Raw genomic sequence first — 14198 nt, 5'->3', positions numbered from 1 at the left:
GGAGTTCACTGGGGGTCAGTGAGGGTGCACAGTGTTAAAAGATTACCAGGGCATACTAGACACGGTAGAATGCGGTGCTTAGGTTGTGGGGAGACAGGTAAGTGGGGAACGAAGTAAATACACAAAGTTTTGCATTAGCGACACAGCAGTGAACACATCTATCCAAAACCAATTTTAAACTGTCCAACATTGTCAGCTTTGATTTTGGTCTAGATACAACTTCGAACATTTTATTGGGAGGCTGAGGTATTCGCTTTTTGGGAGGCTTTGATCACTGGGAAGGCTCAGGCAATTTGATTGAATGGTAGATTTGGAAAGATTTGGAAGGTGCAGTGATCAATGGTAAGGGTAGTTTAGAATGGTATACGTCTATAGAGACAAGAAAGCAGTCTTAATTAAATTACACATACGCAAAACAATTTGAAAATGTCAAAATTTGTCAGAGCCTCTATGCTTTTGCTAAATCTATAACTTTGAGTACTATTTTGAGGCTTAAGCATTTGATTTCTCTGGCAATATTCATTTACCCAAAGGTCAAAGATAAAACAAAGCCAATACTATTGGATTGTTTTTCCCCTGAAATACTCCTACTGATGATGAAAATTTGCCTTAAAAGTCACCGCCAGTTTGAATTGTTCAACAAGCACTACATGAGAGTAGAAAGAACACATTTATGTGAAAGTTTGTAGACCCACCAGTAATGCTTGGTGTGTTTGACCCTTTTGACCTAGTATGTTACCAGCTGCAAACACACTCTGATTACATCATGGTGCTTGCTTGTGATTGGTCAATTGGAATGCAGGATTCACAGTCAAGAATCATTCCCAGCAGAAAGAACATATATATTTATGTTGTCAGTGGGCTTTAAACATTCAAGGTTTAAAATTCGACCACAATCTGCTCATAATTTACCTTCCAACCTTCCATCTGAGGTGTTTTATGGCCTTCAAAGTTTTTTCACAATTTGATTCCTCCCACCTCTCCTCATATCCTTTCCTCTCTATAATATTAATGAAAGAGAATTTAAATAATATATTCCTTTTTTCAGCAAATCTTCACTATCGATCATTATTCGATCAAAGACATTTCTGTTTTTACAAAATTAATTTAAAATTCAATCTAACATTTTCCTGTTTATTTCAATGTATGGATGAAGATGCTGTGTGACATGATAAGAGCAATTAAGGGAAAATTAGCATATACTACCTCAATATCCTGCTTGATTATTTAAGATGCTACACTGCATGGGAAGTAAATAATTTAAATGATGCTGTTATTGTTTAACCTCAAAACCTTCATAATGGTGTACTGGTTCATATTTAGGTCATAAACAACATCAAGATTAAACTAGTTTCCAGTTTTATTTTTTTTCTAGATTTAGAACCTTTCCCAGCATTCCCTGAACGTGTGATTCTCGAGCCAAACACAGACAAGAAGAAAAAAGCCATCAAACGAACCAAACACAGAATCTTGATGAGAAAATCTGACATTGCGAGGAGAAAGTCAATGAAGTCGTTTGATATCTGTGGTTGGAAAATTTGCATCATTCATGTGCTGAAGATTGAATGTTCATGACTTCATGCTGCAATAGACTATGATAATGAAGCCCGAGTAACTAATTCATCAGTAGACGATGACGAAGGAAAATTGCCCAGAAATGTAGCACACTAAGGCCAGGAGATCTAATGCATGAGGAATGGATAGTTACATACTGTATTGCACGAAGGATAGAATAGGGAAAATAACATAGAACACTAATGTTAGGATCCATGGGAATTAAAGTGAACAAACCACACTAAGGCCAGGAGATCTATCGCAAGAGGGATGGATAGAAACATACTGTATCGCACTAAGGATAGGATAGGGAATGTTACATAGAACACTAATGTTAGGATCCATGGGGAATTAAAGTGAACAAACCACACTACGGCCAGGAGGTATATCGCATGAGGAAAGGATAGTTACATACTGTATCGCACAAAGGATAGGATAGGGAAAATAACATAGATCACTAATGTTAGGATACATGGTGAATTAAAGTGAACAAACCACACTATGGCCAGGAGGTCTATCGCATGAGGAATGGATAGAAACATACTGTATCGCACAAAGGATAGGATAGGGAAAGTAACATAGAACACTTTGTTAGGATCCATGGGGAATTAAAGTGAACAAACCACACTAAGGCCAGGAGGTCTAATGCAAGAGGGATGGATAGAGACATACTGTATCGCACAAAGGATAGGATATATAGGGAAAGTAACATAGAACACTAATGTTAGGATCCATGGGAAATTTAAGTGAACAAACCACACTATGGCCAGGTCTATCGCATGAGGAATGGATAGTTACATACTGTAGCGCACTAAGGATAGGATAGGGAAAGTAACATAGAACACTTTGTTAGGATCCATGGGGAATTAAAGTGAACAAACCACACTAAGGCCAGGAGATCTATCGCAAGAGGGATGGATAGAAACATACTGTAGCGCACTAAGGATAGGATAGGGAAAGTAACATAGAACACTACCTCAGACCCATTCCTCAACCCCCCCCCCCCACTCACTCCTTTCTCACTGATTTAACGTTTCACAGACCCCATCAATCTGAGGTAATTCTTTGGCTACACTACCATACAACATATTTTTGACATCAGATGTAACACAAAACAATCTTTGACCAGCAGCGAAAACAGTATACTTCTATCCATGGCTTGTACCGCACACTCCTTGTCCAATAGTCTAGATTGAGACCCCTTATGCAAAACACTGACATGTGAGGAAGGCTGCAAAATTTGCAATTTAAATGTAATCTTGTTGGACTGTGAGATTTTGATCAGTCTGACTGACCAAAGGATGAACTGTATCAATTATACTTTGGTTTTTCCCTACAGAATGCTGGAGGAAAACAACGTCGCAGTAATGCTGAAAGATTGTAATTCCTTCATTACAGAATTGGAGAGTGGAGACTTATCTTCTGATTACCACGGAATCACCAACTAAAAACATAAGAAGTAAAATTCTAGGGGGTATACCTTAGAAAATATGTTAGATATTCCACAAAATAAGCGTGCTGCTTCCAAATTTTAGACAGGTAGTACAAACAAAATAGCTCAACTTTATTGACAAGAACACTTTAAGTTGCAACAGAACTGTTTTTGATCACCGAATACTCTAAATATTTCCTGCAGTATAAATATTTAATGTTAATACAACAACAGGGATACAATTCTATCACTTAGTTCTTCAAAAGACGTAATTATGGCAGTATAGATATCTATATATTCTCTGACATTTACAAATGGATCAGGAGTGATTGAGTTTAAAGAAAATTCCCTCTCATTTCTTTATCTCATAAGTCCTTGATCTCACTTGATCAGCCACTATGAATAATTTACCAATATATTGAAACAATTAACAGAAAGGTCATTTGACCTCAAATGAAATACAAAACTTTCATTTCTCTCACATCAGAATTCCTACTGTCCTCACTGTAAAACATGGGTCAAACAGTTTCAGTCAAAACACAAGAGAAGTTAAAATACATGTGATTGTCTATCATTTCATGGGTAAAACCTCAACCTAATCTATTCACACATAATAAAATGGTGTAGTTGGCCTTGGCAAAGGACACTGCATGACGTCAGTTAGTATGGTTGGCTGCCTAGCAGGGAGCACCTTGGTAGTATTACTCATCCATTCTCACCTTGGATAAACCTGTACAGTGACCATGACATCATACAATGAAATGCCCAGGTTTAAAATATATCTAGAAGCTATGAAAAAGATTGTGTGAACCAATCACAATAACAGTGACGAGTGAGTTATACGGCTGGGCTACTATTAACACAACACTAACCTATTGCATACCAAACTATATGGACTAGATATATGCCTCAACCCAGGGTAGTTTAGTAAGCTTAACTATGTGTGGAATCTTATACATGTCATAGTCTATGTACACGTTGGTGTATGACAGACGACAGCACCTGAAAAGTTTTGAGAGGCTAGGTAAATCAAGCGTGTATCAACTATTATGAAAAGATACTAAAGCCTGTCAGTCACATGACTATCATCTGGAAAAAATTGAAACTGACATTCTCAATTTATCAAACTTTCCTAACAGAGAGGAATATTCATTGCCCGTACCCTGATTCATCAAGGGTTTTTCCTCTAGAGGCAGTACAGGAATGATGTTTAAGTCAAACATTTGCAGTTGAAAATGATTAATATCGCAGTTTGTAGTGCATAGAGAAATCCAATCACAAAGTAAATCATTAGTTTGTTTATTCTAGTTGCATTTTCAAATCAGTGGAATCAAAAGTCAACAATATTGTACACTTATGAAAACGAAGACTGTATATTTCAGGGAATAATTACAGTAAGTGTTCAAATTTGCCCCCGGCTTATAAATGCTATGATTCCTGTACGACAAAAAAACCTGCTATACACCTTTGGATTGGTATAGCAATTTGACCATTTAGCTAAGCATAGCATTTTGTAATGTGATAATGGATAAATTATTCCCTATATTTCTTTACTACTATTATCATTTTGTTGAGATAAATTACCCTTTAAATGACCCTACAAATGACCTTTAAATGACCCTTAAAACATCAGCTGCTTATCAATTGGTGTGGCAGAAATGTGTAGTCTAGCCCACAAAATACTAGGTCAACTCCTCAGGTACAATACAAGACTCAATAGACAAATATATATTTATGGATTGAAATAACATTTCTTTACATGGCAATTCTAAACATTGTCCCAGTACAGACAGATGGCTTTAGATAACATCCAATGATGCTCTGACATTATAACATTGTGCACAATGTTTAGAGAACATGTTTTGATTACATTGAGTTTATTAAACAATGGATTAACATTATCATTTGCACCTGGACTGGAGCCAACATCATCATCATCAACTTAAATAACCTTAAAGGAGCATTTCAAACTTTTGAGATATTTTAAAAGGTCAATATCTTGATAACACAATAGTTAGTAAAACATTTAATATGATAGTGCTATAATTCTCCTTTAAATGTGTCTCTATGATATGTCAACATTCAAAATTCTCAGAATTGGAAGGAAATGCTTAATACTTTTTGATTTTGAGAATTTTAGTGTATCTTACGTATAAGTGCATTTTAAGCATGACAAAAGGTTTGATGCAATACTTGTTGATTTTGGAAGAACAAATTAAGCTAACTTATGTTTATTCCCGCCTACTTTTAACAACTTTAAAGACCTTAAAGAATCTTCTACAGATTCACAACAAAATATTCTGTTGTAATTCAAGATATATCACTTATGGTTCATAAAGTTTTTTATTCATTATACCTCATGAATGTCCATCAGTCTGTTCACCTTCACAATAAGAATATGTTGCATGATTAACAAATTAAACAGCACTTAATTACTAAGCTTAATCTACTGTACATAACATATGACTCATCATCCTACTATGTACTACAGTATATATGATGCCAAGCAGTGGAATTAACAAAGTTATCCTTCAATCAAGACCGGGCCATCAATTGACTATATGTGGGTTAGGTTTATTGGCTGCGATAAACAATGCCTAATATACAATATAGATTACCAACCTGCAAATTCTTTTCTTTTTGTTTCCAAGGTTTGTCCTATAATTCAGGCAAGAAGGTCAATGACCTAACTACTAGACGACAGACCTAACGCTGTATTACTACAAACCAGCACTGATGATGCAAAGATATGTGGTCAAAAGGCACCAACAAGTAAACTATTGATGTGGGATAATATGAAATTCTGTATTTTTTGTCAGTTTTTGAAATTACTACACTTCTTCAATTTTGACAAAACTATATTAGGAATATGGACTTCATAAGTAGTGCATACCAGATGGAGGGTGCAACTCGGGCTGAATGATGGGAGCGGTGGGGAGGGGGGAGGAAGGGATGGAATGGATGGGATGGGATGGATTGACATTTAAAGAGGGAGGGAGCCTGCAGTTTAATAGAGGATGGAAAATGAGACCATAAACATCTACAACAGTAGATCAAACTTAAGCAACCAATTTGTGATTGAAAGAGGATTTATGCAGCACATATAATCAGTTTGAAAGATTTATATGAAGGGTAAGTGCTTAAGTAGACGGGTTCTCCTTAATCACAAATTGAAAACGACTTAAAATCCGAGCTCAAAACGCACATCTCAGAAATCTGGGTGGTAGAATGAAAAGGGAGGGCACTGACCGGACAGGTCCGGACATAGAGCATGGTAGAACAAGGGTGCTGAGGTTGTGAAGAGACAGGTAAGCAAGGAGTTAAGTAAATTGAAATATTTAAATAATAGTAAGTGCTTAAGTTGACTAGTTCTCCTTAAACATTGAGCTCTGTACTTTATGATTTTTTCTTCTTTGGAACACGGAACATTTTACTTCTTATCCTGGCATCACTAGTTCCAACTTATTCTTACTAATAATTTATGCAAGTTTATTTTAATATGTTAAATTCTAATAATTTATTTGCTCTTTCAAGTTTATTTTACTTTTGAAAACAACTAGGAATAGAATTATTAAAGCTTACAGCATTAAATAGAATCATTCAAACCTGTGATAAAAATTAACAATCTGTAGAAACCATCCATAAATTGTTTTTTCTTTTTCCTTTCAAATCTTTAATCAGTCTACTTCAAAGCGTATCCTAATCACAACCATCAAGGTTAAATCTCTATTTCAAACTTATTGTGACAAATCTTTCTAATTAAAGTTAATCATTTCCAACTGTAGTGAAATATGAAAAGAGTTCAAAACTTGGCATACCTATCGGCAATATCACTGTTGGCTAATTGTCTGCTATTCTTTGAACTGTTAAAACATTTCAGTATTTTTGGCAGACTTGGCAAATTAAGAACAGAGTGAACCTGTGTAATTATCTGCTATACCCCCCTCAAGCCATACATTGCCAACCTTGGCATGAATTTCTCCTGTGATTGTTGCCAGAGATAAATCTTGGTGTCTAGATAAATCTTGCTTGAAGTCGTATATTCACAAGCTACAGGCTAGGCTAAGGGTTAGGCTAGAAGCAGGAGTGATTATCTTGAAGGAGAGACTCACAAACATATCTGAATCAGGGTACAAATTTATGAACAATGTAAGTAACAGCAGGGTTTATATTTAACTATATTAAAGGTTTCAAATTATTGAAAGATGTTGATACCGTGATGTAATAGGATATTGAGAATCTAGGCACAAAAGCTGTAGGATGGACACAACAACTGGCAATGCACACTGCATACAAAATTACATTGAGTATATATCTGCTAGCTATTGTTCTCACATTATCAGGGAGCATGGTAAAAATATTTTACCTGTCACTGGTTTAATGGTTTTAATTCAAGACTGGAATCTAACTTCAAAGCCCCAAAGACCTGCTGCATTGTGTCATCAAAAAAACTAACAATCTGACATTTTTCATGTCATTTAAATGTCATATAACTGGCTTCAAAGTCTCCACCAGGCATTTGCATCCTGTATGGCTCACTTTTAGGGTTCTAGGAACGCTGGTTCAACAGAGTAACCTTTCAGTTCAAACTGTTTTACTAGAGAACAAATTATAATATTCCTGATAGTTAATCATCTGGTTGCGTACAATTATTCAAAACCTTTGCGTTTAACCGGACAGGAAATGACAATTACGATTTCAGGAATTGTAATTAAACTATTGTTAACTTTGACTGATGTAGTACAACGGAACAATTACTTTGCCTTTTCACAGAATGACCAGTACAATATCAAACTGAACTCTGAAATGATGATACTGTAGGCCCCCTATATAGAATCCCAAGCTACAAAGTTGCTATCTTTTGTGTAGTGTGTTAAAATCACAATCCAGTGAGGGCGGCGATGCGTATATGACACCTACTGTACATATACAGTCAATGTGCACTACACAGCATAGATCCTGTCACAGGATGTACACACACTGTGTGTATACTACTGTACATACATACTGATAGGAGTCTACAATCAAGTACAGGTCATTTCAACAGAGCTCACACCTTTGTTACAAAACTGTATTATATTACTATTACCAAAAATATATGCATGCAAATTCCATAGTCAACATAATCAGCTATATAGTGTCTTGTGTAAAGTGCTGATTCATCTATCATACCAACAGTGGAATACAATGTACTTAACTATCCTAATTAATGCACATATTGTATGTATATCTCAGTTTCTACACTGCTAACAGGTAAACAAATTTCCAGTACATCACATATATGATACTGGTCAGACAGCCCCAGAGCAGTGTTGGAAAACCTTGTTCAATTTCCCGCGAACACACTTCCGATTTCCCGCCGGTGTTCGCGCCGGTGTTCGCCGGGGTCCAGGGGCCCGCCCTAGGGCCCTGGTGGGGTCAAGGGGTGGAACCCCTTGTGGGGTTCAGGGGGCAAAGACCCCGGAAAATTTTGGAATATTTTTGCGTGTCTGGCGATAAAAAATTCGCAGTTGAGGATGCAAAATACTGACAACTTTTTGAATTTAAATTGTCACGAAGCTGATGAAAATTTGAAAATGACAAGTTAGAGTAGCTATATTATGTTATAAATTGAAAAAAGATTTAATCTGCCTTACTGTACAATCTTTAAAAAGTTTATCTTACAGAACTTCCGATATTATGAAACAAACAATGTTCGGCTAAGCCCCGTTTATAGACTGCCTAACAATGAATAGCGCACACTATACATACATCAGTTTACAAAGTGCAGTACGGTTTAACACTACTTATATACTACGGTAGGCTACTTACTGTACATGTGCTGCGAATTTTCCCAGGTACCTTACCAAACAACTGCGCGCTCATCCCCTGTCTTACACCTGTTTGTTAACATTTTTGGCACGTTTCCAAGAAACGTTTCATGGCGTATTCCCCATGATACACGCAGTACATCGAGGCCCCACTAGCTATGGCCATCTTTATGAAAGTAAACCTTGTAATAAAATATGTTTTAGGCCACTAGGCATGATAAACTAAATGCTTAATATTATTTCCATGTTCTTGTAGAAAACGTCAAGTTCGCAAAATACAATTAGTTGTGTTTTTGTAGTTACAGTACGTGAGATCCGTAACCGACGAGGTGGTTAGGCTATTTGCTATGCACTTAACTATGGTAGGATATTATTTTTTCCGTATTTTTTGAAATTCTAGAAAATACTTTCTTTTCCCCCCGCTTAACACCAGATGTGGTCTTACGGTTTATTCATAGATGGGTGTACTAGAGCCTTGTTTACATGACGGTAGTTGCATTTAGCACGATATGCCAGTTTCACGTGAATTTTTCGAAAGTGTTTTGCTGGATCTTTCGTAAAATTTGAAAGGTGTACCAACTTGCTTTTCGTACACAATTGGTAATTTCTCTACTGATTTTCAGAGTTTTTTTTACAGTCAAGTGAATACGTTGTGCATTGAGTATAAACTTATCGCGAATGCAAGAAAACGATGCGGGGATTTCCAGCAGACAAATGTCTTCTTTGCGGGATTACTGAGTCAGTTGAAGGGAATCCCGCACCTTAGAGGGAACACTGAATTGAAGTCAAATTCATACGAAAGAAAACGTTTACTAACTAACATACAATATAAGTATAAAAAAATGTGGAATGGCAATATTGTTCAAAACATTTCCCGCGAGGCTGATTTATTACAGCAACCTTCCCGCGCTGGGCCGTGTGTGTCCGTGTGACATTTCCCTTTGTGAGTGGGTTGGGGACACATCATTACTCGTTATAGGCTATTGTGACTAAAATTACGAGCACGCTCTCTGGACATTTTTCTTTTGTTTCTGAAACTTTTCTTCTGAAATTTTCCTTATTGTTTTTACAGATGTCCTTTTTTGCTCCTTCGTGTTTTTTTTTAAGTTTCGTCCCGCTTTTTTTTTTCCCCGATTTTTTTTTTTCTCCAGCCAGGCTAGATTTCCCGCGAGCATCGCGGATTTCCCGCGAACCTGGTTCGGAAGGTTCGCAAGGTTTTCCAGCCGTGCCCCAGAGTATGTTCAGATCATTCAAAAGCAACTCACACCTTTGTTAAAAACTGCTACAAGCATGGTATTTTGCTCTATTATTAAAATAGGTACATTCAATAGTAAACATTGTATTCAGTCGGAGCCTTGGGCCTTCAATGATTAAATGCGCTGATTCACTATGGTAACGGAGGAATATAAATGAACATAATGTAGTAATTATACACTGACATACTGTATGTACATATTGTATAGCTACTGTAACAGACAAACTCCTCAATGACGATTCAATACAAAATTTAATATGTCAATGTGCTGGCTGACAGGTCAAATTTCAGGGGATAATTAAGTGTTCAAAATATAATGTGGCAATTGATTTGAAGGCTCTGAAAATGTTTTTTTTTTTTTAATTAGCACTCGGTTCCTTGATAAAAGGGGGAAAAAAAAGGTATATACTTTCACCATTTTACTTAGCCTTCTGCAATGTGATACTGAATAACTCATTCCCTGAATTTAACAAGGCCAGCACATTGACCAGTGTTAACCTTATATGGTGACAGGATATATGCCCCATTGCATTTAGACAGATTTTCCGCTTGGTACTAGGAACATTGAATGTACTTTTAGCATGTATCCTATTGCAATTTTATGAGTGTCCATTGACAGTACAGAATGAAAGCATGCACGGTCAGCTGTAATTGTTGCTATTTAAATTACTATAAGTACTAGTGACCAAAGTTCAGAGGTCATACACTGATAGAAACTTTTTCTACTTTTTTTTACAAAATAAATCCAACTCAAAGAGCTAGTAAAACATAAAAATAATGTTGTTTTTTTGCTGTCAACTTAAGATCAAATTGTCAACATGAAAAGTACCTAATCTTAACTGATCCATTGTAAACAATGTTTTAATTAAAGATCTTTAGACAGGTTGTAGGAATTATTTCCTAACTTTAGGCACATATCCAACAGACAGAACCAATGTCCTCAGTAGGCCAACGTTACTGTAATAGTCAGTATTAAGGAAGGCGCAATTGCAGCGAGACCAACTATAACCGGGTGCAACTGTGAGGTAAACATGCAATTAGCGTTAAATTTTGCTCACGATCCGACAATCGCAGTGACCAATCCGGGCAAATCAAACATGTTTGATATTCATCGTGGTGTCGGGGGCCGTCGCATTGCAGTTGAGTCAGGTTGTGGCAGTTTGCGACTGTCTACGACCCGACTGTGATCCAATTCTAACAGATAGCCAACTTAGGAAGCATCGTGAAATCAGGTGACGGCTGCAGAAAGTCAAAATGACGACCCCCATGTGGACCGATGAGCAGGATATTTAACTGGGTCGCGTCAGGTCGGGCTAGTGTGCAGCTTACCTAACGATCTGACGTTGACTCCAACTCATTCCCGACGAACAGTCGGGGAGAGTCGCGTCAGTTCACGGATTGATCGGTGCAATTTGCACCTGCCTTTTAGTCACCAGTCACTTCCCTTTCTAAAGTAATGGGTATCATTGTGTTAATCAAAGGGGAAATGTATGTTCAGTCATAGAAGAATAGCTTCAGCTGAAAAACAGATATACCTCTTAATAAGTCAAATTAGTTAGAAGTAGAAAATACACCAAATTATATCATGGGAAAGTTGTGAATTTTGTGTGAACAAAAACAATTGCCAATGAGCCTGCCACATAAATGGTAAGAACATTTAGGCTCACCCTCTGCTGCCAACATAAGGGTAATTTCTGTGTTGTAGAATTATCTTACTTATTTCTCATACCCTTCCAATGTTCCCAGGTAAGCTAAGGAAACAAATCTCTGCAAATAGTTGAACTTGCAATATAACCCAAAGCAGGAAGTTTAGATAGTATGTATAGATAGTTCATCTAATATTGCAGAAGTTACAGAACAAATATTGGTATCCTAAACTCCAAACCTTTGTAGCATTTTCCCACAATATCTAGGGAATCTATTTCCTTATCATATTCAATTGATTGTCTGAAAGGAAAACTTAAAATTCCATGCACTATAATCAGAAGCTTACGCACGTACATACATACTGACTTAACAGAGTACTGTTACATTACAATGTTTTGCAAAAAATTCACTTAAACTTCACAAAGTAATGAAGTTAATCTGATTTCTATTTCACTCACAGGATTGCATCTGAATTTCTAATTTTGAATTTGTTTTGTTTATTTAATTTAATTTCCAAATAATATCAATACTATATTTGGGAACCATTACAAATTATGTGACAGGTCTTTCTTACTTTGTAACATTAATACTTTAGGGTAACTTTGAAGAAGATAGATCTACAATATCATCGGTCATGCAATGAATGACTGCATGGCTTAGTGGACTGGAAGTATACAAGGATATAATGAACTTTATCACTTTGGTACAAAAGATATATGGAATCAACAATCCTTCCACATTTAAGTAAATATAAAACAATAGAGTAGTAACCAATTTCAAATTATTTCAAATATACCACTTTAATTTCATATTATTATTAATTTGAACCTCACCAAGTCCTAATGGTAAGTTCATATTAACTTATAATATGGATAGACTCAGAAAGAGAGAGAGCCAAGGCCATGGTTGTAAGAGGGAACACATTATGTGTGAAAAGAAGGTGTGTTATGAAAACAAAGTAGGTCATTTTAGTCACCTTACTGTTTGTAAATCATTCTGACGAGCCTTGCCTTGTAATCTTTTGTATGCACTGACCTTGCCAGGTACAGTAACATGACCACCATAAGCTGAACAAAGTATGAACACTCTCTAAAGTTTACGAATAAGCTCTGAATATTTGTAATTTCAAATACATGCTGTTGGTTAATTTCCCAACTGAAGCTCAGTAGTAGATGTGCATGCAGAACAAATATATTTAAAGAATCAAAAACAGATTAGCTTTGACATAATTATTTCCAGCCAAACCAAGTCATAAAAGTGCTGCACAAACTCACAGCATGACTTGGACTGCGATCATTAAGTAGTAAGTAGTAAACAATGTTCTTAACCCTGTCTAACTTCAGTGAGCACTGCAATGTTTTTAGTTTTATTAGCCCTGTAATACATAAAGGCTCAATCTGTGCAAAGCAAACATGTGATTGATTCATTACTTACATCAAACTTGATCATAATGCTCAAAGACTTTGATTTTTTTTCAACAAGAGTATGATCGTGCAAAAATTATAACTTCTGACATTTTTTGTCAGGTTTCCACAATAAAATTACTTGGTGTTGGAGCATAATTTAGAAAGACAGGTGATGAGATTGCTAGACCGTCCTTAGTTAATAAATTTACCTTGGGTTGGCTTTCACAAGGTAGGCTGCCAGAAATAATAAAATTCAAAAACAAACAGGTCTTAAGTTTAAGTCAGGACAAAAAAAGGTTTGATGCAGTCCTTGTTCAATCCATTCCAATTGATTAACCCAATGATAGGTCTAGGCTTCACTTAGGGTTAGTCTATAATTTCACTTTCAGTGCTAATGTTATTGTTAGTCCTTGAACCTATAGGTCTAAGTATAGGTCTAGCCATAACTAGTTAAGCTTTGTCTAAGATTAGGCCTAGTAAGAGAAAGATGTTTAACTAATTACCTAAACTAGGCTATAATTTATAAAAGCCAAGACTTGCCTTAGGCCTCTGCAGTTTAATTAGACCTAACTTAGCTTGAGTCAATTACATTAGAAAAACTATCCTAACGTTACTTATTGGCCTATCCTTAGTCTTTGGATGTTCAATTTGGCAAAAGTTGGAATTGGATATTGCTTGCAACTTGATTAAACTTCAGTCTCTGTCCTAGGCTAGGCTTAGACATACGTTGGGTTAGGCGAACTTTAACATTAGGCTTTACATAATAAGCTTGAATAACGGTAGCAACGTCAGACTCACAACACCACTGCAAAATAGGACTATTCTGGGCTAACTACTACTACTACCCTACCTTCAGATAGTTCTGTGTCTAACTCCGCCAACTTTGCACGAATTTGCACCGGTAAGCTGCTTGGGTCTATCTGGAGTTCGGCCATCTTAGTTTCCGATCTTTTCTTCAAAAAATCCGGTAATAAAGTATCCTTTAAGTAGAGAACTTAAACGACTACGTCCATTTCAATAGTAAACAATTTTATAGTTTGCTAGGAAGCTCAGCTATAGCTACCTGTACTTATCGATAATACAGTATAGCATAT

General features: G+C 36.3%; 1 protein-coding gene across 2 annotated transcripts in view; it reads right to left on the bottom strand.

Annotated features, from left to right (window-relative positions):
* The window catches only part of LOC139964616 (disco-interacting protein 2 homolog C-like), a 92612-nt gene extending 78414 nt beyond the window's left edge, over positions 1 to 14198 (bottom strand). For both annotated transcript variants that reach the window (XM_071966364.1, XM_071966365.1), the window contains exon 1: positions 13955 to 14198. In XM_071966364.1, the coding sequence (XP_071822465.1) occupies positions 13955 to 14039 (85 nt within the window). In that variant the 5' untranslated portion in view covers positions 14040 to 14198. The remainder of the gene's footprint in view (positions 1 to 13954) is intronic.

Source organism: Apostichopus japonicus, chromosome 23, assembly GCF_037975245.1.
Source record: "Apostichopus japonicus isolate 1M-3 chromosome 23, ASM3797524v1, whole genome shotgun sequence".
NCBI classification, from domain to species: domain Eukaryota; kingdom Metazoa; phylum Echinodermata; class Holothuroidea; order Aspidochirotida; family Stichopodidae; genus Apostichopus; species Apostichopus japonicus.
Note: the sequence above shows the minus strand (reverse complement) of the source record. Positions and strands in the feature narration are given on the sequence as shown.